The 27,162-nt window shown below is 36.9% G+C and overlaps 1 protein-coding gene across 4 annotated transcripts in view; it reads left to right on the top strand.

Moving 5' to 3' along the window:
• The first annotated feature begins 6,304 nt into the window (after positions 1-6,304).
• The window catches only part of Wdsub1 (WD repeat, sterile alpha motif and U-box domain containing 1), a 35,060-nt gene continuing 14,202 nt past the window's right edge, over positions 6,305-27,162 (top strand). For 2 of the 4 annotated variants that reach the window (XM_020157747.2, XM_020157745.2), the window contains exons 1-8: positions 6,438-6,578; positions 8,640-9,062; positions 10,721-10,905; positions 14,168-14,260; positions 17,569-17,662; positions 25,408-25,441; positions 26,376-26,416; positions 26,497-26,603. In XM_020157747.2, the coding sequence (XP_020013336.1) occupies positions 8,665-9,062; positions 10,721-10,905; positions 14,168-14,260; positions 17,569-17,662; positions 25,408-25,441; positions 26,376-26,416; positions 26,497-26,603 (952 nt within the window). In that variant the 5' untranslated portion in view covers positions 6,438-6,578; positions 8,640-8,664. Of the gene's footprint in view, positions 6,579-8,639; positions 9,063-10,720; positions 10,906-14,167; positions 14,261-17,568; positions 17,663-25,407; positions 25,442-26,375; positions 26,417-26,496; positions 26,604-27,162 lie in introns of all 4 variants that reach the window. The other 2 variants (XM_074070888.1, XM_074070887.1) reach the window with 2 other exon arrangements.

Genomic DNA, 27,162 nt, shown 5'->3' with positions numbered 1-27,162 from the left:
CTGTTCTTACCTATTTCAGAGCTTTCTGAGGTAAAATAAATATTGACCTCATTGATTAAAAATGACCCAGAAAAAAAATAGTTATCATTACATACTTGACTACTTGACTTTGTGAAAGTTAGTAGCAAGACAGGCCAAAAACTCCAAACCTCCCCACAACACCCTTGAGGAATGCCCACACCTCTGGCTGGCCTTGCTTAATTGGTGAAGTAAAGTTGCTGGATGTCGGGGGTTGGGAGAGCATTTTATTCCTGGGTTTGCGTTTCCACATGAAAGCACATGGTTGGTGTACACTTTTTGGTCTTTCCACCTTTTACTCACACCTCCCCACTCTGATAAGTAGATTGAGAAGAGACAGGACTTATGTAGTTCAGTCAGTTCCCTTCAGTCTTGTTGGCCTGCCTATGGAACCACGCACTCTGATTGACTCGGAATTTGCAGAAAACCTGGCAGCAAAACCTCTGCCTTACAGGTGGGAGCCTGTGGTTTTCCTGTGTTTACTGGGTGGGCAGATGTGATTAATTCTGAGGCTCAGAATTAGTAAGTCCATTGTGTGTCATTAGTCATGTCTCCAGTATTTTTGAGCTCTCTGTGGTCTCCTTTGCCCCTCTTCAGTTTGCATGGAATTAAGGTAGGAAGACAGATGCGATAGCCAGGCTTCCTCAAACTGTAATTCAGGTGGCTGGAACACATCAACTGATACCATCTCATGGAGTAAGGGAAGACTCCACTGAGGAAGTAATCAATGGTCTTGATCTTGAAAAATTATTCAGATTGTAATCATCAACAAAGATAGAAAACTCCAGACAAGGTACACACGTTTATGAGGAGTTCAAGAGATTCTAGAACAAAGCATGGGAGGGAGGCATTAGATAAAGCTAAACAGGTGTTCAGGAATGAACACCTGCATCAGCTCTGGTATAAGCAAAAAAGAAAAAAGTCTTTGGGAAGAATGAGGCTTAGCTCACAGGATTCAGCTAAAAGCTGAGAAGCCAGTTTAGAGAAAGGCAGGAAGTAGGACAGTTCTCTGGGTCTCAGCAGCAGGATCTTGAGCAGAGGTTCTTTTTGGCCCTGCCTCAGGAATGACTCAGTTCCAATCACCTGCATCCTAGTGCATTTAGACTCCAACTCCTAGAGGAGACTGGCTACATGCCTTACCTGGCACATTGTACTGTGGGGAGGGGTTGTTGGGGGAGGGCCAATAAGCCACAAGCAACAACTGAGAGTGTTAAGAAGTAGAATCATCATTAGTTTTGTGTTTTCCTAACATCACTATGTCAGAGAAATAAAGTAAGTTGGATCCAGAGGGAGTATGTGTGTGTGTGTGTTGGGGGTAATGGGGTAGCAGGGTTAGGAATCAGTTTGGAGGTTACTGTGGCAGTTAGAGAAATGGTAATGGGGGTCTGAACTGGGGTGTCAGCAGCAGATGTGGAAAAGACAGGACTGATTTATAACACAGAAGTCAGTATAAGCAAGACTTGGTTACTGTTCCTAGGTTTCTGGTTTGGATGACTGCATATGTATGATACTGCCATTAAAAGCATAAGGAATTCAAGAGGAGAAGGTGAAGTAGAAATTTCCTCGAAGTGGTATTATTTTGCATTTCCCCAGAGTCAAAGTGATATTATTTTGAAAAGAAAATAATCAAATTACATATTATAATTGCCTCGCTTTAAGAATAGTTTTCAAGTTTTAGACAAATAACTATGAGTTTGAGTTTAATCTATCCCATTTTAAGCAAAGAGATATTGTGTTGACATATTTCTCTAAGCAATTTACAGAAGAGATGAGAGAACTCTAAACAATGAAAAGTCAGCCTTCAGTTGTTGCACTTAAATCTCCCTAGCAGTTAACTAGCTGTATAAGCAATACTCCAAAACTCAGGGGCTTGACAATTTGTAATTAGGACAGAGCTTGACAGAAACGCTCTCCACTTCAAATGGTATCAGTCTTGATGGCTCCACTGAGAGACTGATGATTCTTCCAAGAGGGTTCACCCATAGGTACTGCTTATTGGCTAGAGTTGAGCCTGGATGGAGGGAGGGGCCTTCATCTTCTCCTTGTGACCTCACAACACCGCGGCTGGGTGCTAAGGGAGAGTAACCCAAAAGCTGTATTGCCTTTTATCACCTAGCTATGGAAGTTAAACAGGATTCCTTATTACTTGAGGCAATCATGATGACCGACCCAAATTAAGGGGGAGGGACTGCTGTAGTTTGGATCTGAACTGTCCCCCAAAGGCCCAGGTATTAAAGGATTGGTCCCCAGCCCCTGGTGGTATTGGAAGGTGGTAGAACCTCTAAGAGGTGGGGCCTAGTGAGAAGTCTTCAGGTCCTAGGGAGCTTGCCCTTAAAAAATAGTGGAACCCCTGCTCCTTCACCTCTTTTTCACTTCCAGCCTTGAGGTGGATGATTTTCCTCTACCACATCTTCCCACCATGAACTGCCGTGACAGGCCCAAAGCAATGGGCCAACGAATCAAAGATTGAAACCTCTGAAATCATGAGCCAAAATAAGTCTTTACTCTTTAGAAGTTGATTATCTTAGGTATCTGTTATAGTAAGAGACATCTAACTAACACAGGGCTATAACTACCACCTCTCGTGGGTGAGCAGCAAAGTTCTGGAAGAGTATATGGATGGAAAACGTGGTTATTTTTGAAAAATATAATATGTTACATTAAGCATGGCATTTTATTACATTCTTTCAAATCTGACAATTGCCCTTCTGTTTTCAAATTATAATAGAAAGTAAAACTAATGGAGAACTTGATTTTCTTTAGGTTAAAAAAAAGTCAGTCAACTGTTTTAGAGTCATTAGTAAAAATATGGAGGAATATTGATACCAAATAATGAAGTTAAAATAGAGCACTAACTTTATTTGGTCAATTGACTGACAGGATACTATAGGATATGTAAGACTGATTATAATCAAATATTGCATTTCAGAATGCTATGGGCATTAAACTGGAAACATGTTTGTTGAACTATTATTAAGTGAATTTTATTTCTCAGTGTTTGTAATATTTTCTTATGTAATCAAAACCTTGAATCTGGAAACAAAAATGTATATTTTAAAAAGTGCTTTTTTTAATATCTTGAATTCTTTTCAAGAGTACTAATAATAAAATATCTGATAATAAAGAATTGGAGAAAATAAGACAAGAAGAAATAAGAACACAAAAGAAAAGGTTAAGATATAAGAAATCAAATTTTAATTTCATGTACAAGAAAAGTACACTTCATGTGTTATAGAGAAAGAGAACATCGAACTTTCTTCAATGTGTACCAAATACCAGTGTCATGCATGTCATCATATTGCTTTCTGGTATTCTTATTTCCAGCTGCATGTACATCTTCTACCATGAGGCAGTTCTTAGGATGCCCAATCTACACCATCCTCCTTCTGACCCTATGGTTTCTTGTTTGGTAACTTTAAGGTTTGTCCTTTTTCTGAATAGAACTCCAACTCTTTCTAAAGAATTCTGCTAACTCTTGCTACTTTGCTGGCACACCAGGACTATGAGTGGTTTAGTGGAAAGATGGCCTAGATAAAAGGCATTACGTTCCCTTAATGGCAAAAGATACGGAGAATTGAGAGAACATTCTGTGATGCAGAAGACCATGAGGCGTGCTTCCAGAGTTACGGCTTCCTGGATCCCCAGTGTTCTGTGCTGCAGGTGATACCAGATGTGGAGAGTGAATGACTGTATCAGAGAGAGGAGAATCCTGCACAATTCTCCAACATGTTTTAAAAAACTTTTAAAAATGCACATATCATATGTGTCAAGCTTAATACATTTTCACAAATTAAGCACCTCAAGGGATTTTTTTATACATTGAACTCTACTTTGCCCAACTGTTCTGGAAACCCTGATGTTGGATTTTCCTTTAAGCAAAACAACCTCAATAGATCCCTGGTTGTTTACTGTGAAGCATTTATTGTCCAAGCTCATGCCTCAGCTGCCCCAGGCTATAAGCTTAGTTAGGCCCATTCCTCTGACCACCTTTTCCAATTTCCCTTGTGCCTTACATTTCTCCTTCTCCTCTGAGCTCTTACTCAGTGTGCACTGGACCACGTACTTTACTCAGTGTCTCCCTAATTGTGTCACACCTGTTCTTTTCCCATTGCAATTGCATTACAAGAGCCTGTGTTGCTTACTGTTTAATTGAAAAGTTACTTTTCCTTTAAGTGTATCATTTAAAATTTTATTATTGCAGAACTACACAATTAAATCCAGGAATGCATAAAATATCCAAATCTTTAATAGTCCAAGTGAATAGTATCAACTATTTTGGTACTCTGTGTCCTGAGATATGATAATCAGTTCATTAATCTGATTAAAGAACTCTACAAATTATTATAAGTCTCTATTGGCAAAATATTTTAGAACATTTCTCTAATTGCAAACCTGCAGAATAGAAACCAGCTGTCTTGAGTAGAACCCCTCTCTGAAACTTCCCATGCCTACAGGACAGGCGAAACTGACCAGAGCGGCCTTGAGGTGATTGAGCTGAACTACTGGCACATGTAGGTTGGGGCTTCTTTTACATATTTCACTTAAAGAATATTGTAACTAATTTTGCTTGTGAACTAAATGAAGGTAAACAAGGTATTCCTCATGTGTGAGAAGAATGTGGAGAGACAGGCAGCACCACATGTTGCTGAGATTCCACCACGCCTCTCTGGACACCAACAGGTGACAAGTACTGTACTTATGAAGAACCTTTACAATTGTTGCCAGTAATTCCACCCCAATTAAACCACATCCTAAGTACATGTTCAAAATTGTAGATAAAGATTTATATACAAAGATGCTTAACCCAGCATCATTTATACTAAGAGCAAAAATGTTGAAACCACCACCCAGCAACAGGGAAAATGTTACATAAATTATGTTTCCATTTAGACCAAAAAAAAAAAGCAAAATAATTTATTTGCAAAAAGCAAATAAATAAAACTAATGAAGGAACGTTAGACATGGAAAATGCTCAGGATACAAGTTTAAAATGGTGGTTTGCAGGACTTTCTGTTAAATTTTTGACATTTACATGAGTGAAAGAGGAACTATCTTTGAGTTAACAGAGGAGCTACTACTGTAGTGGGTTATCTTTGAGTAATGCAATTACTAGCTATTTATTTCTTATCTTTTCTACAGGGAACTCCATTATTTATATAATCACAGATTTATTTTTGAAAAATACTGTTTTGGCAGTACTTTGGAGTTTAATTAGGTATTCAAAGTCTCAATCATGATGCACACTGATAATTTAAAATCACAAGACCATGAATTTTTAAAAGAAGACTAGACGTACCACCATTTTAGTAGTTTTTTCCCAAAGAATCTGCTTTTGCTTCCATTAATTTTCCTGTATCTAAAAATCAGGAATTTTAATCTTCCTTTTCCCTTCAGTCTTTGATTACAAATAATTTCCAACGATCTCAATTTCATCTCTAAATGTCAGCATTTTTAGGTTACTACTCTTCAAATATATGACTCTGGTTTCCTGGGGTTGATAGGTTATTAATGTTTCCTCATTAAAGAAAGCTCTAAACTTGAGGGATTAAAAATAAAAGCTATCTGAATCTTTGATTTTCATCTGAACATAGTCCTGCACTATGTATTTCATTTAGTTAATAAGCCATTGCATCCATGAATAGGAATTTCTTTCTGGATAACTTTTATCTCAAACGGTACACATCTACCAGCAGGGCAATTGTGTAGTCAATTACACATGCAAGCCACTGTCCACCTGTGACTCAACCAGACACACTCAGAAAGGCTGGAGTTCAGGCCATACAAGAAGACCACCTGGACCTGTCTGGAGGGCAGAGGCTCCCAGGGCACAGGACCTGGGGTCAGGCAGCTCTGAGAAACTCAAGCACTGGAGGTGATGACAGGGGACACCACGTTGGGAATGCGGAGGGCTAGCCTACACAGAAAAGGCTGATCAAAAAGATCAGTTTCAGGGGAATCAAGGCAGTGCAGATTGGAGAAATACAGTAGGGCAGAGGGAGATTTTAAAACTGTAAGCTTACAAGCACATTTCAGGTATTCACTAGACCTGGGAGCTCAGCTTCTTCAACAGAGAAAAACCCGCAGTTTAAAGTCCTTCCCAGGTCTGACCTCATCCTGAACCCAGACGGAGAATGCAGAGCAGGCAAGCACGCATGCGCCCTGGCGCTGCCGTCTCCCTCCCCACCCCCCGGGGAAGGGCCTTCCGTATTGGGGCGGGGCTCTCCGCGCGCCGGCCCCGCCCCTCACCTGCGCTTCACGTGACCCGCGCCGCAGGCCGGGCACCTGAGGGCGGTTCCCGCGCTCGTGGGCGCTGGAGGTGAGGACTGTTGTGCCCAACAAGACCAGCTTGGCCGCGGGGCAGAAGCTACCTCGTCGTGACGTCGGAACCCTCAGCGTTCCGGAAACCGGTTCTGAGCGCGCGAGGACGCGCGGCTCCGGGGCGTGGTGGTGTGGCCTAGCACGTCCCCTTGCCCCGAGTGAAGCCGGCCCGCCGCGCGGAGAGCGCCTCGGGGCGTCCGAGCAGTGGGAGGTCGCGGTAGAGGTCCCACGGGTCCTCGCAGGTGGGCAGGTTCCGGGTCCCCTCGCGCGAGGGAGGCATGTTGCGGGCTTTATTTGGGGGGTTGGTTCGGGTTGGACAGGGGGGCGTGCGTTGGCAGTGGCCGGGAGTTAGAGTGACAGCTGAACCCTGGAGGGGCCCGGAGGGCGCGCTGCCCCGCCAGGTGCTGAGTGCGGGCTGTGTGTGGGGGGCGCTGGAGTTAGTTTGCAGGATCACCTGTGCGCACAGGTGCAGCTGGGATTTGGACGCTCTCCAGAAACACCACCTGAGCGCCGTTGCTTTCGGGCCATAATACAGGCGATATTAATTACCTAAAACTTTTCCTGCTTTTTTTTTTTTTTTTTCATGCTTTAGTTGGGGCTAAACTTGGCATAAGGTCAAGATGAGAAAAGTCATGCTTTTTTTTTTTTTGGGGGTGGTGGTAGAGATTTCCGTAAACAATATGAGGACAAGAGACTATGAATCTTACAAGTCAGTGTTATACCTAGCCCTAGAGAATTGATTACTGCCTCATTCTACATCATTTTTTCGCTGCTAGATTTTAAGTTTTGGTAGCCTTATTTTCTAATCATTTCATATTACATTCTATATATGCGATTTAAAGGCTGAAACTCAAATTACATCTGGAAAAAAATATTCAACAAATATTTTATTTGAGCACATTAGGAACCTGACACTTTCACTTGGCTGTGAATACCAAAATGTGCAACGTGGATAGAGAACCTACTCCTTTGGAATTTACCTTCTAGTGGGGAGAGAGAAACAATTCAACAAATACCCGAAGATGGTGTTAATTGCTACACTGAGAATTGCAATACAGTGATGTGCTGGCCTACAGAGCGGCTACTTCACAGCACACGCCTATAATACCTGCATTCAGGAGGATTGAAGGTTCAAGGCCAGCCTGGGCTACATAGACCTTGTCTCAGTTGAAGGAAAAAAGAAAAGCCTGCTTTAATTAGGTTAACCATCTTTGAAGAGAGACATTGAAATTGAGGTCTGAATGGGAAATGGATCCAGAATGAATGAGAAATGGAAGACCAGAGACAAGAACATTTCAGCTGAAGAAAGCTGCTTTACAGAAGAAGGAAGACCAGAATGAGTTTGACCAGGAAGGCTGGAAAAAAGAGGGAGAAGTTGACATTTGAGAATCAGGCAGACATGAATCAGATTAGATAAAGTTTCATAAGCCATGGGGAGGATTTTGCTAGGCAGGCATTCTACCACTTGAGCCACTCCACCAGCCCAAGGATTTTGGATATTATTTTGAATTTGGAAATTTTGGTTTTGAGTATAGTTTGGCTAAGTCCAATGTTTTGTTTTTTGCCACTCTTGGTTTCCTTGACTTATTCAGATTGGGTTCCTCATCTCAAATCTTTTATATCATTGTATTTATCAGATAAGATGACAAACCATGACAAAATAACTTTTAACACAGCTCCTTACATTTTGAATGGGCCTTCATTAGATTTGTGGAGTTTTTTGGGGATGTATGTGTGTGACTAGTGTCCGAATTCAGGGCTTTCTCTTGCAAAGCAGGTACTCTACCACTTGAATCACACCTTCAGTCCATTTAGCTCTGGTTATTTTGAAGATTGGGATCTCCCAAACTATTTGCCTGGGATGGCCTTGAGCCACTAGTCTCCTGAACTCAGCCTCCTAAGTAGCTAGGATCACAGGTGTAAGCTACCATGCCTAGCACTTTGTTAGTTTTTGATAGGCCAGTCATATAGCTGTGTTTTAAAGGTAGAGCGAATAGCCTTGACTGCACCCTGTGGAAGGAGCAGCTGAGACAGTGTGTTAAAATAGTGAAAAAGTTTTTTGAGTTGAGATTTGCGGATCTGAAATGAGGCAGTGGTGGTTAGTGATCATCATCAGAGGTGATAGTCTTGTAAATGTTTTGTTTCTCACATTATCCTTATCCCAGGTAATGGATTTTCCTTTAAAAAATATTAATGTAGGAGCTTTCGTTGGCAGAGTCTTAGATTGATATTGGCTCTTTTACATGGATTTGAATTATCTGATTCTTGGGATAATATAACTTTTACCTACTTAAAAATTGCAGGCTATTTTACTTGACAGTAAAGAAGATGGTGAAACTGATTCACACATTAGCTGATCATGGTGATGATGTCAACTGTTGTGCTTTCTCCTCTTCCCTCTTGGCTACTTGTTCCTTGGACAAAACAATTCGCCTGTACTCCTTAAATGACTTTACTGAACTACCACACTCTCCATTGAAGTTTCACACCTATGCTGTCCACTGCTGCTGTTTCTCCCCTTCAGGACAGATTTTGGCATCATGTTCAACGGATGGTACCACTGTCCTTTGGAGTACTCAAAATGGACAGACTTTGGCAGTGATGGAGCAGCCCAGCGGCAGTCCTGTGAGGGTTTGCCGGTTTTCCCCAGACTCTACTTGTTTGGCATCAGGGGCAGCTGATGGAACTGTTGTTTTGTGGAATGCACAATCATACAAGTTACATAGGTATGAGCATTTAAATCCTTTCTGTTTTTAATGTTGATAACAAGGTGTGTCCCCAAAAAAATGAAGAGAAGAAAGCAGAAAGAAAAATACTTTGATAATCTGAGGAAGTAGTTGCTTTTTTTAGACAGCTGAAGGAACAAAATTTGACCTATTTTCTGAAGGTCAAAAAACCACAAATGTTTAATATGGTTCTTGCAGCAGATTTGCTTGGCTTTGAGAGAGTTTTAAATTTCCAGTATTTTTTTGAAATATGAGTTAAATTTTTGAGGCTTTTGGTTGTACAGAAATAAGAGTTTTGAAAAACGTTCATTAATTTGAGGTTTGCTTTTGTCACTCATGGCTCAAGTGTTGTCAATAATAAATGGTAAGTCCCATTGAAGAGATTCAGCCACTTCTCTGACTAGGATTCTTGCTGGGTGAATGACCAAGCTCCGACTGGTTTTGTGGTGGTAGGTTATTGATGTATTGATTATTTCTGGAAACAAACACACCTGGGAAACGCTTGGCAGAAATGCACATCAGTTAATTTACACTGCTAATATTATATTACATCTTACAAAGATAAAGCCATGAACTTTTATTTACTTTTATTGTGGTAAAATATACACAAAAGTTACCATTTTAGTAACATTATTAAGTACATTTAAAAACCATAATTTTTTTTTTCACCCCTTTGGTAACATTGGAGTTTTAACTCAGGGTCTCAGTGCTTGCTAGGCAGGCGCTCTACCACTTGAGCCACTCCACCAGTCCAACAATAAACTTTTTAATGTTAATAATTAATGTACTCTAATGTTCCTAACTCCCTTCTGCTGTCATCAGAGCACACATAACAGCTGGTCAACAACTGCTCATTTAAGTTTAGGTCTGAAAATTGAAGAAGGTGGTGTGTTTTAAGTGGTGCTAATAAGCACAGCTTAATGACAAAGCACAAAAAATAAATTTTTATTTTATATAAAATGGAATCCAGCTGTCAGCTAAGGCGTCTTCTTTTTCACTTCCCAGGTGGTGATTTGTGCTTCTAGCATAACTTCCCTAATGTATATAATTAATACTGCACTAATTATTAGGTTCTTACCAGTTTATTTTTTCTAATTGAGAAAACAATAATATCAGAACAGTGCTTCTCTCTCTTCCCAAGATAATTGTAATTTACTCACCGTATTTTCTTTTCATAAGAATTTCTATTTGAAGATAGAGGAAAGACATTACTGTTGCATCTGGGTGTTTTAATACAGAGATAGAAAGTGTTTTTACCACAATACCATGTTTTTCAACAAAAAAAGTTTTGTATTGTCTTTTAAAAATATGGCTATAGTTGTTATTGTTGATTGTCATTGCTTCCTATTAAATTTCTTAGATTTTAATATGTTCGTAGTGATTTGACCCGTGGAAAAATGTGAACATATGTGACTTGGTTCAGATTACTATACTTTAGGCTTGAACATATTAGGCTGTTTAAATCCTCCCTTAGTTTGAGAGAGTATGTCTCAATTTATAACATCTGAGTAATACTTTATTTCTGTAGGCATCAGTTGGCCATTCTCGTTCTGTGATAGTCTCTTGTCCTCTTTTTTTACCATGATAGGCTCCTGATAGACTGTAATATAAAGTGAAGGACTCTCTGAACAACCCCTACCTATTTGTTTTTATTTCAGGTGTGGTAGTGTGAAGGACGGCTCCTTGGTGGCCTGTGCATTTTCTCCCAGTGGAAACCTCTTTGTCACTGGCTCCTCATGTGGAGATTTAACAGTATGGGATGATAAAATGAGGTGTCTGCATAGTGAAAAAGCACACGATCTTGGAATTACCTGCTGTGATTTTTCTTCACAGCCAGTTTCTGGTTAGTTCTTTTAAGCACTAGGCATTTCTGTTTGTAACTTGTATATGATGTTTTATCTTTTCATTCATTTTCATTTCATCATTAGTAAAGTGAGAAGCTCTCTTTATTTCTTTTTAGGAATTATCTTTTCTTGGTCTTTTTAGATCAGAATGGAATCATGAAATATGTAAGAAAACCACCTTTTTTAGTATCTGTGTGGAATGGTTTAACTTGGTATAGTAAATTCAAAGTCCTCAAATACAGAAGTTTAGAGGATTAACCCTATTGCTTTTACTGTGATACTTAAGTATACTATATTAATATTCATAGAAATGTAAAGTTCAAAACTTGGGAACAGAAGCTAAATTTTCCATTCACTAATTTCTAAAAGCTAACTTGAAAAAATGTTTGACAACATGGCTGATTTTGTTTTTAAATGAAACAAAAACTCCCAACTATAGACTCTTGGTTTTAAATAGGTACATTGAATTGGAAAGTTTCCTTTTTTTGTTTTCATTCTCTGTTAGAATGGAAATTCTCTTTTCCCCTCTTTGCCAGATTAGTGCTGTCCATAGCAATATGAGAGCCAAATAGGTAAACTAAAGATTTTAATAGATGAATTAATGATATATTTAATCCAATTTATTATTTGAATGATGGTCAGAAATTATTAATAAAGTATTTTTCCCATTTGTGTTAAGTCTTTGAAATCTGGTGTGTATATTACAGCACATTTCAGTTTGGAATATCTGAATTTCAAGGGTTCAGTACTCATGTAAGGCTGGATATTACTTTAGACAGGATGGTTTTTGCATTCCCTTACTTCAAACCTATCTATGGCTTAAGGTATAGTTACAGTAAGATAATATCCCAAATCCAAAAGGCAAAGCTTGGCTGGGGTTATAAAGCTCAGTGATAGAGTGCATAAAACCTATTTCCAGCACTGCAAAAAAGCAAAGCCCATAAACTCCTTGCATGTTGTATTTTGCACTAATCGCAAACCGTTCTTGGCCTTGTAGTGTTCTGTTTTGCCCTACTGGCCCTCTGTCATTTCTTGATGTTTCTGAGATTTTTTTCCAAGGGTTTTGATATTTGTACCCTTCACCCAGACAAAGACACTGTGTCTTGAAATGTGCACTGATAAACATCATTCCTTTTAATGATTTGATGAAAAAAATTTTTTTTTGGTGGGACTGGGGTTTGAACTCAGGGCTTTGTGCTTGCAAAGCAGATGCTCTACTGCTTGAGCTACTCCTTCAGTCCATTTTGCTTTGGTTATTTTGAAGTGAAGTCTCAAGAACTATTTACCTGGGCTGGTCTCAAACTTCCCAAGTAGCTAGGATTGTGAGCTGAGCTGAGCCACTAATGCTCAGCTCTGAACTCATTCTTTTATTAAACTCCCTACCTAATTAAGCATTTTATTCTTTTAATATATTGTTTATATTGTAACAGATAAGAACCATGTCTTCTGTTTCTGTGGTATCTTCACATCTTGTAGACACTCAGTCACATGATGAATTATATAAACATGAGAAGATTTAGATTTTCTTTTTTGGCTTTGAATGATCTGAAAATAGGTTTTTAATAAAAATACCATTATGTATTCTATAATATTAGAGTAAAACTATTGGCAGTTTATGGGGTCAGGCGGAGATTCTAAATTAGTACTACCTACATTTGTGCTCTGCATTTAGTGCATATTTCAAAGTATATGTTTCTCTCAGTATCATTTTAATCTGTGTCCTTTCTTTAGCGTTTCAGTTGAAATAGATATTAATCTCCTATGTAAAGTTCCTGAATCAGATTGAAACATACTTTAAAAGTGATTCTTATGGGAATTTTTAGGAACTACCTAAAAGATAACATATATAATTTGAACGTGCTATGGTTGAATTTGGTGTTACTGTCTGTCTATGCTTACAACATAGTGACTTTTCTGCCTTGTGACATTTTACTCAAGTAAGGAAAAGTAATCCTACTTGCATCTGAGAATAAATGATCTCTCCAATTTTGAGTGGTAAGGAAAGTGGGTTATTACAACTGGAATATTTTCCTTAAAATATATTTCTAAATATTATATTTAGATATTGAGTGCAGGCACATTTTAGTCTTCATAAAAGTTTCCACTTTCCCAGCTTAATTTTCACTCCTTAAAGTAACTTCAGAATTAACTACAAGAATCCATTTTAGTCAAGAAACAACAACAAAAAAGCTTTCCTAAACATTACACTAAAATATTTTACTCTCATTTATTGAATAGAATATTTTGCTTTCAAAAGACTTAGAAATTAGCAGGAATTACAATTATCAAGAGCCTGTGCTGTAAAAACCAAAAAGCTGTTAAAATGTGGAAAGATTTCAAATGAAATGGAGGTAAATTTATTGTGTGTTAATGAAACATATGTATTTTCAGTAAGACTGTCTGCAGGAAAACTGTACATCCCAAGTATGTAAATCAAATACCATGTACTGGATATTTGTAAAAACCACAGTGCAATCTTAAGATGGATGTTTTGGCTTCTTAATAAGGCTTTACTTCATAAAAGTGCCAAAAACTACTATTATTGAAACTGTGATATCAGAAGGAATTTGTGTAATATTGAGTTGATGTCAATATTTGTTACCTACAGATGTTTAGGATGTAGTCTAGTACATATATAATATACTGGAATTCTCTTAAAAAAAAAAAAAAACTAGTAGCTTTTTGAGATACCTTTCCCTAAATTGTTCGATTACTTTCCCTAAATTGTGTAATACTTTTCACCAAATGAGCTGAATTGATTTACTTTTTTTTATATAATTCTAAACTTTCCCTTGATTGAATCAAATGGAAAACATATTCCCACTGTAGTATTCTGTGTGAATTATAAAGCAGGCTTTTAAGAATTTGATGTATCAGAAAATAGTTTGGAAATGATTAATTATTTAACATTCTTACCATAATTAACTCTTCTTCCAAGTTTTTCCCATCAGTGATCACCTCATAACCTCTAAAATTCATTTGGAAGATACCCATTTTAGTGGCTCAATCTTGGTTGTTAACACCTTGAGTTAAAGGCCTTTTATTATAGCAGTTTCAGGTCTAATTTACAATCCTATATAGTACCTTGTATAAAAGAAATTCTTTAACCCAAATTTTGTTAGACAGTGTAAGTTAACAAATACTATTTGTTAATCTAGTTTAAATGAACAGCATAAACTAGATTTTAGAATAATACATTGAATTTTTTTGGTTTAAATAAATCCTTTGTATTTATTTTTATAAACGCATTTTCTGTTTTAGATGGAGAACGAGGCCTTCAGTTTTTTCGATTGGCATCATCTGGTCAGGATTGCCAAGTCAAAATTTGGATTGTTTCTTTTACCCATGTCTTAGGTATGTTTTCGACTTGTACTTCTCTAAAATTGTGATCTGGATAAAATTTCTTTTTAATCTTTTTTACTTAAGGTACTCCAGATATCTGAAAGTGATTATAAAAATCTGTTTTAAGAAACTTTTATTCAAAATAATACGTAGACATGCTTTAAAAATTAGATGGTCATTGAGTCTGACCTCACAACCACTTTGCACTTGATTTGAGCCCAACTCCTTTGGTGATTTTCATACTTTCTGTAGACATTATTCATTGTAGTTACAGTGTTGTGATAGTGTGATCTTTTTCCAGTGGGTTGTTTTAGCTGGTGACCCTGTCAGTCAAGAAACTTATATTGTTCTGCTTTAGAACATGGTCTTCCTTTATGTTTTTTCACTCATGATTCCTTCTCTACTTTCCTCCCTGTTTTGGTAACTCCCACAGTTGAATGTTGGACCTTCTGAACTGATTCTTTATGTTGCTGCTACAACCCCGTCCTCCACACCCCAATTTATCTTTGTCTTTGTATTTGTTTTACTTTTTGGAAAAATTCCTCAGATTTTTCTTTTAGCTTTCTCTTTGAATTTTTTTTTATCTTACCAATCATTTTCAATTTCTAAAAGATACCTTTTGTTTCCTTTTCATAATGTCTTTATGAATGCGAGATCTCAAAACTCTCATACCAGTTAGAAATTTTTTCTAAGTTCTCTATCTTTCTCATACATATTGCTAACTTCCTCTAATGTTTGTTGATCCTTAGTAATCTGTTTGCATTTAAGAATTGGACAGTGAGACATTCAGAAGCTCAAGTACCCACTGGTCTTTAGGATGAAGAGGTGGGAAATTGACCCTTATGGGAGAAAGGGTTGAGAGCTGCAGCTCCCCTGCAGTTACTGCTTTCCTTAGAGAGGTTTTGCCTGGGGGTAAAAAGCTCTAGGCTTTTGTGCTGCAAACTTGGGGGGGGGGTGGCGGTCAGGTAGCGGTTGAGGGTAGTCACTGGGTGTTCCATATTCAGACTTCCAGTTATTCTGTTTCTAAGACTGTGTCTATCAGTCTGATTTTTGTTGTCCCTGACTGTGAATAGTCCTGTCTTGAGGGGTTCTCTAGGACAGAATAACTTTCCTCTTGGCTGTAGCCTCCTCCCTTTGTACTCCAGCTGTTTCTCTTCTGCACTACCTCATCAGTTAATCTACTTTCTGAATTCCCAAGGCTGGTTTCAATTCCTGGTTTGATGATGCCTCCTTCCCATGCTTTTCATCCATGCACATTTATGCCTTTGCTAAGTCTTTCATTGTTGTTTTAATGGGGACTTTGAAGTTTTGTGGTCATTTGGCCATCTTGATTCAGATGCTTCAAAATAATGTTTTGAATACTATTGTTACCTAATAAACTTCAGTTAAAACACAAGCTATGTTTTTGTCATCCATAATTATACTAACTTTAAAGAGAGAAGACTATAAAAGGAAATAGATGCATTCCTTTTGTAGTGGGAATTTAGTTATTGCCTGTTAGGTCACGTTCAGTAATCCATTTAGTGTAGGTCATGCTGATGAGGATGGGAGTTTCTTTGTGTCTCTGGTCTTTCCAAATATGTTCTTTTTGCTCTTTCTTTACCACAAGTAAAATTCTAGTAACAAATGATAAACACAGTCATGTTGTAGATGTTCTAAATCTAATTATCTTGAATAATTGTTCAAAAAAGACAGCCTATCAGACATTATACAAACAGTTTTTTGGCTGTCCTGATGCTTGAACTCAAGGCCTCATGCTTGCTAGCCAAGCACGCTACAACTTGAGGCACTGTTTTTGCTTTAGTTATTTTTTCATTGGTTCTGTTTTTCCTGAGTTGACGTGGATCATGATCCTCCTATTTCACTACCTGCCTGGCTGAGATGACAAGCGTGCTTCACTATGCCCACTTTTTTGGTTGAGATGGCAGTCTCGCTAACATGTTGTCTAAATTGGCCCTGAACTGTGATCCATCTGAACTCTGCTTCCTGAGTAGCTAAGATGACAGGCATGAGTCACCACTCCCACTTGTAAATTATTATTTTTTTTTGATGGACCTGGGGTTTGACTCAAGGCCTTGTGGTTGCTAGACAAACACTGTACTACTTGAGCCACACACCTAGCCCATTTTTGCTTTATTTTTCTTAAAGGTCTTGAGTTTTTGTCTGGGCTGCCTGGACTGTGATCCTCCTACCTACCTACCTATGCCTCCTCATACCTGGGATTATAGGTATGCACCACTATGCCTGGCTTATTTATTAAGATAGGGTCTCACTTTTTCCCTGGGCTGGTCTCAAATCACCATCCTCCTGCCTCTCAGGTAGCTGGGATTATAGGTGTGATGCAACATGCCTAGCCTTTTTTAGTTTGTTTTTCATAGGGTCTTGCTTTTGCCTGGGCTGGCCTTGGACCACCGTCCTTTTAAATTCATTATATTTCTGCCACTTAGCACTGTGCCTTTAATGTCACATCTTCTCTCCCAGGTAAAACAGATTATTTTTTCCTGTTTTGAGCTTGAAACTTTTACCTGTCTCATAACCTTTTTGTTTAGTTACATGATGGAATCCTCTTTAGGCGCCATTAATACTTCAAAATCATTGGGTGGTAAGGGAGGGGGGTGGGGGCAGGGGGGAGAAATGACCCAAGCCTTGTATGCACATATGAATAATAAAAGAAAAAAAATACTTCAAAATCGGGGTTCTTGTATTTGATACAGATTTCACTTATTTCCCTGCCCCTCAGACTAACTTCTTAATTATTTTTATTAAGAACTATTGCATTCCCTTAGCTTGCCTTTAAAAGAGTTGTGTTTATTTTCAGTAATTCTATAAAGCATAAAAATTATTCTAGTGTTACCATATTTTGTAGGAGTATTTTAGATATATTGGAATCATAAGATGTGTAAATTACCATTGGTTATTTTATTTGCAGAATGAGAAAATATTTTTCTAAAGTCAGATTTTACAAAATATAAATAAGCCCTAAATTTTTTAGTATTTTGGGCAATTAGTATATTTCCTTTTCATTACACACAAAAATTGTATAGTTTAAGTGTTTAAAAATAATTTGGCAGTTATAAAATTACTCATCTAACCTTTGCTGAGCACATCATTTTTAATCCACAGTTGAGTTTTTGAAACCTCTTAGTAACACTGCATTTCAACTATTTGCTTATATGTATTAATCTGAGCTGTATAAAGATTTTTAGTTTTTGTGTCTTTATAGGTGCTCAAAGATTATTAAGTAAATGAAATAGTGTTGTCTTAAAACTAAATTCTAAGCATGGTCAGCTTGCTAATTTCTCTCACCTTGTTAATTGCAGGTTTTGAATTAAAATATAAAAGTACACTGAGTGGGCACAGTGCTCCTGTTTTGGCGTGTGCTTTTTCTCATGATGGGCAGATGCTAGTCTCAGGGTAAGCAGTCTAGTTTTCTTAAACCATTCTGACATGAAACAGAACAAACAAAAATACGTAACCCATAAAAGAATAGGTTGATGAATTACTATGGTGTATCCTGTGTAACCACATGCCAGGTCAAGAAACACAACATTGTTGATTCTGCCCCAGAAGCTCTTTTCTAATGTCCTTTTCTGGCAACAGCACCTCAGGTCATACATAGGACTACTTTTTTGTTTAAGTTGATTTATGTGTGAACCATTTGTTGGTTTTAATGTATTGCAAATATATTTTCCCACCCTGTACATTTGCTTTCTCAAGAGTTCATCATTTCAGTGTTATCCGTTTCTTTGTCCTGAGCTCATGAAGATACTTTCCTATATTAGCTTATAAAACCTTTATCATTTTGCCTTTCCTAAAATGGATTTATGTCTATGGGGTGCAGTAGGGATCCAGTTTTATTTTTTTCTATATGGCTATCCATTTGTCCTAACACCAACAGACTGTCTTTTTCTGTCATTTCATTGTAATGTTTCTTTGTCAGAAATCACTGATCCTATATTTGTGGGTTTGTTTCTCAGCCTGCTATTTTGTTCTGTTTTTGTGCATGTCCTTGCTTTAATACTAGAAGGCTTTATATTTTGATTCCTCCTGGCTCCTGACACTCCCATATGTATTTAGTGTTAGCTTAACCTCACTTCCCTCACCCTGCCCCCAATAAACCTGCTGGATATTGGTTTGGGGAGAATTGACATTTCAATGACATCGAGACTTTTAATTCAGAAACATTTAAAAGTGTTTTTTGATAATTGTCTTCTATGTATGCTTATCTCTTATTAGACTTATTTTCAGGCAGTTAGTGTTCTTTATTGTCTTTAAAAGTTGTGATTGATACATGGAAATATATATGGAAATATGTGGATTTATCTATAAAGTTTCTTATTTTGGATTCTCTGCTACAAAGTCTAACATAATGATGGTTTTTGTCCCTTTTCTAATTCTTGTGCCTTTTTGAAGTCTGTGCCTTACTGAACTGCTAACACTGCTGGGCTGGTGATAATAGTGGTAACAGGCACCCCTTGTGTGACTGCAGAGTGCTTTCATTGTTAAATACACTCAGTGACTGGGGAAGTGAGCTTTATCAGCTCTTTTCTTCCTTACAGTTTTTTAAAGGTTTTTATTGTGCTTGTGTTTTAATCATAAAATATATTTCTGCAGGTGATTTTTTTTCTCTTTCAAGATGATCATAGGATGAATTACACTGATTTTCAGATACTAAACCAACCTTGTTTGTTGCAACAAACACACTGAGGGCATATTATTTTGGTGTATCACTACAGACAAGTTAACTTTCAATGTAGCATGTTCCTTTGGTTGTAATTCATAATTTTTCCTGTGTCTATTCATAAAGATTTCTATTTGTGGTTTTTTGTGCACTTTATCTGTGTGGATTTCTTTCTATTTAGTTTGCTAGAAATTCTTTGAGCATCTTATATCTTATTCATTATCTCTTCAAATGTTGCCTCTGTCCCTTTTTGTCTCTTCTCTAATTCTGGAACTTCAGTTAAATGCAAACAATAACTTCTTAGTAAGAACTTTATTTCTCTTATCTTCTCTTACATTTTTCCTTGTTTCTGTTTTTTTATACTTAATTCTCAGTGAATTCCCCTTTACTAATTCTCTCTTCAGCCAGTGTGCTATTATTAAGTAATCCATTGAGTTTTAATTTAGCTTATTTTTTGTTTCTAGAATTTTTTTTTTTTTAAGGCTACTGTGTTACTTATTATGATCTTTGTTGAAATTTTAAATCTTGGCTTTTTCAAAGCTGTATTTTATAAAACACTTGATTTGGACACAGCGTGAGTCAATTGCTTTATACTTTTCTCCTTTTGAATACTTCTGTATACTTTATTTTTCTTGCCACTAAGGGTTTTTGTGTGTGTGGCGGGGGAGGAAGGTGGAGTATTAGAGTCTAGGGCTTTAATGTTTGCTAGGCAAGCATTGTATACCACTTGAGCCATTCCCCCAGTCCTTTTTGCTTTAGTTAGTTTTCAGATCGGGTCTTGTGCTTTTTGCATGGGCTGATCTCAAACTGAGATCCAAGCTGGATCCCATGTAGCTGGGATTGCAGGCATACATCACTGTACACAGCCAGTTCCACTAGGCTTTCTAAAATATTTATGTGTGATCTCATAGACCATAGCATTTCAGCTCACATTCATGGCTCATCACAGCAACTTTGACTCCAGCCAAAATATTTAGGTTCCTAACCTCTGTTTAAATAATCTGACTGAAGCCTGATGGCTCTCTTTCCAATATGCTCCAATTTTTGCTAGACAAGTTAGCCAAATAGTTATGATTCCACTATTTTTGATGTGGCTCATTCATCTCAAAAGATAAATATTGGTCATCATCAAAAAACAAAGCTAAGTGTGGTGGCCTTTATCTGTAATCCTAGCTCTTGGGAGGCTAGGGGAGGAGAATTGTGAGTCAAAGCACTACATAAGTGAGACCCTGTCTCAAAAAGCAAAAGAAAACAAAAATCTCTTTTGAAGTAGGATTTAAATCATTGGAAAATTCAAACAATGTTGAATTTTCTTCTCTTGTTTTGGGGGAAGGTAATTGGCAAAATGATTATATGAAATTTAAGTACTTATGGCTCTCTTGTGTGCTGAGCTCTCTGCCAGTTATAGCAGGACATGTAAAAGGAAATACAACTGAAAGTTTGTGCTTTTGAAGTAATTTTAAGTCTCTTTTCTAATAGTTGATGTTTATGGTGAGAACCTAACAACACTGCAATCACCTGACATTATCCTACCTTCTGAATCATGGAAGAAGTCTTAAGTGATATATTATTTTGTATTCTTTTTATAGCATTGTGATTCTTTGACAGTTTGTGTATGTGTGATTCTTTGACAGTTTGTGTATGTGTGAGTCTCAGCTACCATTACACTACATTATACTGTAGTGGAAGTTTAAGTATTGAATGTTTTTGATGGTGGTCTAGGTCACATTCAAATGTTTTTCTCAGTATTTTTAGTTTATTTGAATATATAGGCAAGTGATGAATGAGTTGGAATTGTAACTACATGAAACACAAACATTTAGGTTTTTAGGAGAATCAACAGATGTATTTGAACCATACTTGGTGTGCGGATACATAAGAGCAAATCAACTGGTTAATAAGAGAGGGATTCCATTTGTGACTAAAAGTCACTTGTAAGATGGAATGGACACATATGGGAGGGAGACAGTAAAAACAGTAGCAGGATAAGATGGAAGAGTATAAATTTAAGTGACTAGACATGAAAAATGAATGGAGAATAGAATAGGATTGTAGGTTGAAAGGTGTATATTACATAGATATGGATGGTCATGTAAAAGGCAGAATAGAATTAATATATGCAGAAATGGTAGGATTGCAGAACAGATAGGGCATTCCTTTTCTCATTTTTAATTCTCATGCAGACTAAAATGTATTAGACTGTTTTTCATTAGTATAACAAAATACCAGAAGCTGGGTAACTTTATAATGAAAAGAGGGTTAATTAGCTCACAGTTCTGGGGGTTCAAGGGCATGGCATTTGCATCAGTTTGGCACTAGTGAGAACCATAGGATGAATTTCATCACAATGGGAGCACTGCATATGGGAGCAAGAGATCACATCTCAAAGCAGAAAGGTAAAGAATTCAGGGGTCAGACTTAGGCTTTTATAACAACTTCCTCTCATGAGAACTAACTTAGGATCCCATAAGAACTGCCTCAGTCTCTTCCGAGGGCAGGGTACCCAGTGACCCTAAAGATCTCCCACTAGGCTTTCCTTTTAGAGATCCTGCTACCTCTCACATCGCCACACTGAGAACTTGTAACACAGGAACCCTTTAGGACAAACACATCCAAACCTAGTGTGTATGGTAACCACAAACACAGATTAGGAGAATAAGGCTGAAAAAAAAGGCTGTAGAGATGACAGAGGACCTGGTGCTATTAAAAGACTTGCAAACTTTATATTGTAAACTTAGGAGAAATACTGAGACGTTACACTTTTTTCTTGTGTGGTGCTGGGGAGTGAACCCAGGTTTTTACGCATGCTAGATAAGTGCTCTACCACTGAGCTACATCAGTCTTGCTGAAATTTTAAGAGCAATTCTGACATGAGGCCTAGCTATAGCAGAGAGGTGTTAAAGGTGAAACAAAGACTTGAATCATGATTTAGGGAAGTAGTTCTCATATTTTTGGGGTTTAAGATTCCTTAGCACTCTTAGAAGTTATTGAGGACCCCAAAGTGCTTTTGTATATTATGGGTTGTAGCTATCACTATTTGTAAACAGACTAAGAATCCCTAGTCTGTATATCTGAAGCACAAAAGTCCCTGAAATCTGAAACCTTTTGAGTGTCAACATGGTGCTCAAAAAGCTTTGATTTTGGAGTGTTTCAGATTTTAGATTCTCAGATTAGGGGTGCTCAGTTGATTAAGTTTATGCAAATGTTCCAAACTGTGAAAAAATCCAGAATCTGAAATACTTGTGGTCCCAAGCATTCTGGATAAAGGAAGTCTTTCCTAACCTTTATTAGGAAATAAAAACAGAAAACCCTAATATTTTTTAATTCATTTAAAAACAATAGTATAGTTGTCCTTTTATATCCATGGATTCTGCATCTGTGAATGCAATCAACTGCAGATGAAATATTGGGAAAACATTGCATCTGTAGTGACCATGTAATAGACTTTTCCTACCGTCATTCCTTAAACAATACAGTGTAACTATTGATTTAGCATTTGTACTGTATTAGGTATAAGTAATACAGAGGTGATTTAAAGTATGTGGGAGGATGTGCATAGAATATATGCAAATATTCTACCATTTATACTTGATTATTTGTAGATGGGTGTGTATGTGTGTTTGTGCTAGAACCAATTCCCCATAGTTACTGAGGGATGATTATATTAAACTTTTTGTATATTTGCAGACTTTTAAAGGAAAAATTAAAGCAAAAATAGTGAGAAGAGTGGCATTGTTTTACATTTTTGAGGATCTTTTCAATGCCTGGCTTAGTAGAAGACACTTGAATTTTCATATTCGCTTCACATATTTCATTAGCCTTCAGAGCTATGATAGCATCACATGTCATGTAGCAAAAAATGAAGTTTTCCCTTCATCTTTCATCCCCTTAATCCTGACAGATGTAAGAAGTGATATGTGTGTAAGCTCCTATTGAGCAGGAACATCCATCTTTATAATTCAAATAGAGGCTGCTCTTTCCATAAAGACTTAGTAGTTAGGATTCCTTGGAAACCAGTTTTTAAAATGTTCATAATTGGTATAGTTTTAGGAGTTCAATAAATCACACCTCCTCTTCTCGAGTTGAAAACCAATGAGCAACAGAAGACAGAGACATGACTTCCCTGTTCATCTGCTCTTGGGCTGCCTTGTTTACTACAAACTTGCTTTGCAGGGATAGATCACAAAATTAGAAAATGCAGAAGGAGCATGGCCCCAGTGTCTTACTCCAAACCCCAAGTCATCTGACATTCTTTTTTCAAAGTAAAGGAAGCAAAGAGGCCACGAATCTTATTCCAGAAGAGATGGGAAGTTGTATTCCCCCACTCCAACAAAATAACCAAATGGTTGTTTGTATTTATTTTGTATGTAGATGACAGAGCTTTATTTTTAGAATCAGGAGTGGTTTTAATGAACAACTCTCTTACTTTGTAATGAATAGTAGGTTTCAAATCACCTTTCCCAAAACCCAAGTCATCTTTTTTCCCTTTGTACTCTATACAATATCTTACAGTTTGTCCCAGCAATACAGTGCTCACAAAGATGACTAATGATGATCCTGTTTTTCAAATGACATATCTAGGAGGAGTTAGTTTTAATTGCATCTGGTAGGTAGTCTCAGAAAGTGGAATTTCCTTTTATCTTTGTTGTTTTTGACACTAATGAGGGTTATATTTGAGACAGAATGTAATGGGGACCATTTTCTGTGCAAACTTAGTATGTCTGGGTTCCAGTCAGCCGAATGAAATTGGCTATCATCCCTTAGAAATTCTAGGCTTCGGAATGGGCTGTATGCCAGTGAACCAAAATCTGTATCATTCAATCACTAGTACACTTTTTCTTTTTTTAAAGATTAGTTTCACTTACCAAGTTTTCCATTTGTCTTCATAAAATCTTTAATATTTAATGTGCTTCTGACTTCCAGCTATGTTGCTGTAACTGGTTACCTAGCTCAGAGCTCTTAAGAAGTCATTTTTGTCTGTGGATAGTTGTTCAAATTGATATTTCTGTGAGGGGATGGGTCCTGGGAAGTCTGATCTGTCATCTTGATGTCACCCCTTAGTGTTTTTAGTTTTTTTTTAAAGGATGCTCAGAAATAGTGGAATTTTCCCTAAGAATTTTAGATATTCCAGAAATAATAACCTAAACCTTGAGGAAATTAGGACTACTAAGAGTGTTTATAAATTTTGTCTACTATATACGTACTCAAGTAATGTTAGCTACTAATATTCTTTTTTTTTTTCCAATGCTGAGAATTGAACTCAGGGCCTCATGCTTGCCAGGCAAGTGCTCCGCCAGTTGAGCCATGCCCCCAGTCCTTTCTGCTTTAGTTTGTTTTTTGATAGGGTCACGTGCCAGGGCAGCCTCAGACCATGATCCTCCTACCTCCTCCAAGTAGCTAGGACCACAGGCATGTGCCAACCCACTCGGCTTGTTTTTGAGTTAGGGCATCAGTAACTGTCCAGGCTAGTCTTGAATCCCACTCTTAGTACTTACACCTCCCTAATAGCGGGAATTACAAGTGTGGATGACTAGAGCAGATTTGCTAATGTTATTTCTTAGTCTGTTTAGATTTTTTTCACATCCAGAATATATTATGAGCTTCCCATCTTCTTGTGTTGTATTTTCTATTTGAACTTTTATTAAAGTATAATTCCTAGTTTGAACTTATGACAAAAATTTTGAAGTCAGTATCCATCATCAACATTGGATGGCATACTAACAGAATTTTAAGTGTGACTCCTGTGGATAGACTATAATCAGCTACCTTTTAAAAGGACAAATATTAGTGTTACACAAAAAGAAATAACACTAGCCTTGTTGAGACATTTTCTCACCTGGTAGTGTATATCATAGAGGCACAAAGACTGCTTCCAAAGGGGGTGGGATTCTAGAAATGAGCATTTTTAGCTGTTGCTTTAAATTATGTACTTTGTTACATAGTTGTATTTTTCTTTGTATTATGATCCTTTTCCCTGCAGGAATAATCTCAGATGGTTTCATTTAATTTTATAGCATTAAAGTAGTCAACATCAGATTTAGAATCCTAATGTTCATAAATATACATGTACACTGATTAGTAATTAAGTCATAGCCCTATCAGCAGTAAAGAATGATGCTTTCTAAAACAGTGGATTAGCAGGTAATAGCTTTTCCTTGCAATGATTTTTGCCTTTGAGTTACTGATGATATGGAATCATGTCTTTCTTACATATCATAGATGCTTGATCTATTTATATCTATGAAGTGTATGTAGCTTATACTGTTTTGATAAAGGCTGATAAATTTTATTTGTCAGGTAGTTTTTTGAATAAAAATTCATGCATATGAACAAAAGACTCCATTCTAAATACTTGTATGTTAATATTTTAGACTTTTTTTAAAAAGTTACTAAAACAGTTTAGAAACATTGATCACATAAATGTTTCACTTTGTTTTCATAGAACTTTTCACCCATTATTTCCTTTTTTCTTTTAAAGATCAGTGGATAAGTCTGTCATAATATATGATACTGTAAGTATTTCAAAATCTTGTGTGAGATGTAAATTATATTTGACAACTTAACATCAGTTTTCATTAAAGCATTATATAAAAAAATTTTTTTTCTGTCTAAGAAAGATATCCCCAAAAATACAATATATACATTCTCACAAATGGTAAAATATTCATGCAGGTAAGGTATTGGTGCTGGGACAAACCCTTCAATATCTTAATAATGATTTTTAAGATGGACAGATTTAAACATCTAATCACAAAAACTACAAATTTGAAGAGTATCAGTATGCAACGATCACTCTTAGTTAAACTTTTATTCCAGATTCCATAACAGCAAAGAATGAGTGCTTACCCCGCGATTTTGGAGAGTATAGTGGAAAGTGGCCTATCATTTTTAGTGTCTGAGGTAGATTTAGAGACTAGCATAAGAAAGAGTAGATTGGTGTGGGCTTGGAAAAATGGGAGTTTTGGCTTGTTTATGCAGGCAAACACCAAGTTGCATGAGTATATGAAGAAAAATGAATGGTTTCCATAGAGTTTCTTCAAGAAAAAAATACAAGTGACAAATTTCTGTTCACTTACCTGCAATGTGTACAAGTCATATGCCCCAGCAGAAATGCAAATCATTTCATGTAATAGACATTTGGGTTACTATCAGTAAGTTCAAATAGATTGGTAAATGCCAAGGGTCTTCTGTACTAAAACTTTCTGAAAAGGCCATCAGTAGACAACAATGCTGATAATTGAGAAAGAGTGAAGTAAGTTCTTGATAATACTGTTATAGAGGCCATTCTTGGTTGTTCATCAAGTGTAGTTTGAACTTATGTTAATTACTGATTATAAGTATTAGAATGCACATAGCATATAAACCATGTATGTGAAGTGAATATTAGCAGCTTTTCTCTTGCCTGAATAAACATAAAGCTGTTTTTTTTTTTTTTTTTTTTTCCAGAATACTCACAATGTACTTCACACATTGACTCAGCATACCAGGTCTGAACTTAGCCTCACTTTTTATTAATGTAATTGAAAAATTAGCCAGAAGATATGTAATAGTTGTTTTTGTTAACTAGGTATGTCACAACTTGTGCCTTTGCACCCAGTGTCCTTTTACTTGCTACTGGTTCGATGGACAAAACAGTGAACATCTGGCAATTTGACCTGGAAACACTTGGCCAAGGTTAGTAAGGATATCATCTTTAACTCAGGATGTTCCCACTCACTATTAAAATCAGAAATATGGTAACTCTCTTTTTGTGGTCCTGGGGATTAAACTCAGAGCCTTGAGTGTGCTAGGCAAGTGCTGTACCAGTGAGCTGTTTCCTAGCCTGAGATTTAACAAATCTTTTGAAAAGTTATTCATACTACTTTTTTTTTTCAACATAATGTGTACAAACAAACAATGTAATCTAAAAATAATTTTAGAGAAGCCAGTGTTGATGTACCTACATTAAAACTGTTGGTAAATACTTTTGAGGGTACATACATGTATATCACACCTTCTGTAGTTTCATGAGTTATTTCCATTCCATACTAGTTTTTCTGATAAATGTAGCCAGAGGAAAGAATAGGAATTATAGTTGTATTTTGTTCGCTTTGTTTTTTGCCTCATCAAGCAACATAGCCACACAATTTAGGAGTTTTTATTTTTGTCACTGTCAGAAATAAATAACCTAACGATGGTGCTGATAAACAGATGATAGAGCCCACAGAATACCTTTGTTGGATTGGGTTTTATA

Source organism: Castor canadensis, chromosome 4 (genome assembly GCF_047511655.1).
Source record: "Castor canadensis chromosome 4, mCasCan1.hap1v2, whole genome shotgun sequence".
NCBI lineage: Eukaryota > Metazoa > Chordata > Mammalia > Rodentia > Castoridae > Castor > Castor canadensis.
This window is presented reverse-complemented; position numbering and strand designations above follow the sequence as displayed.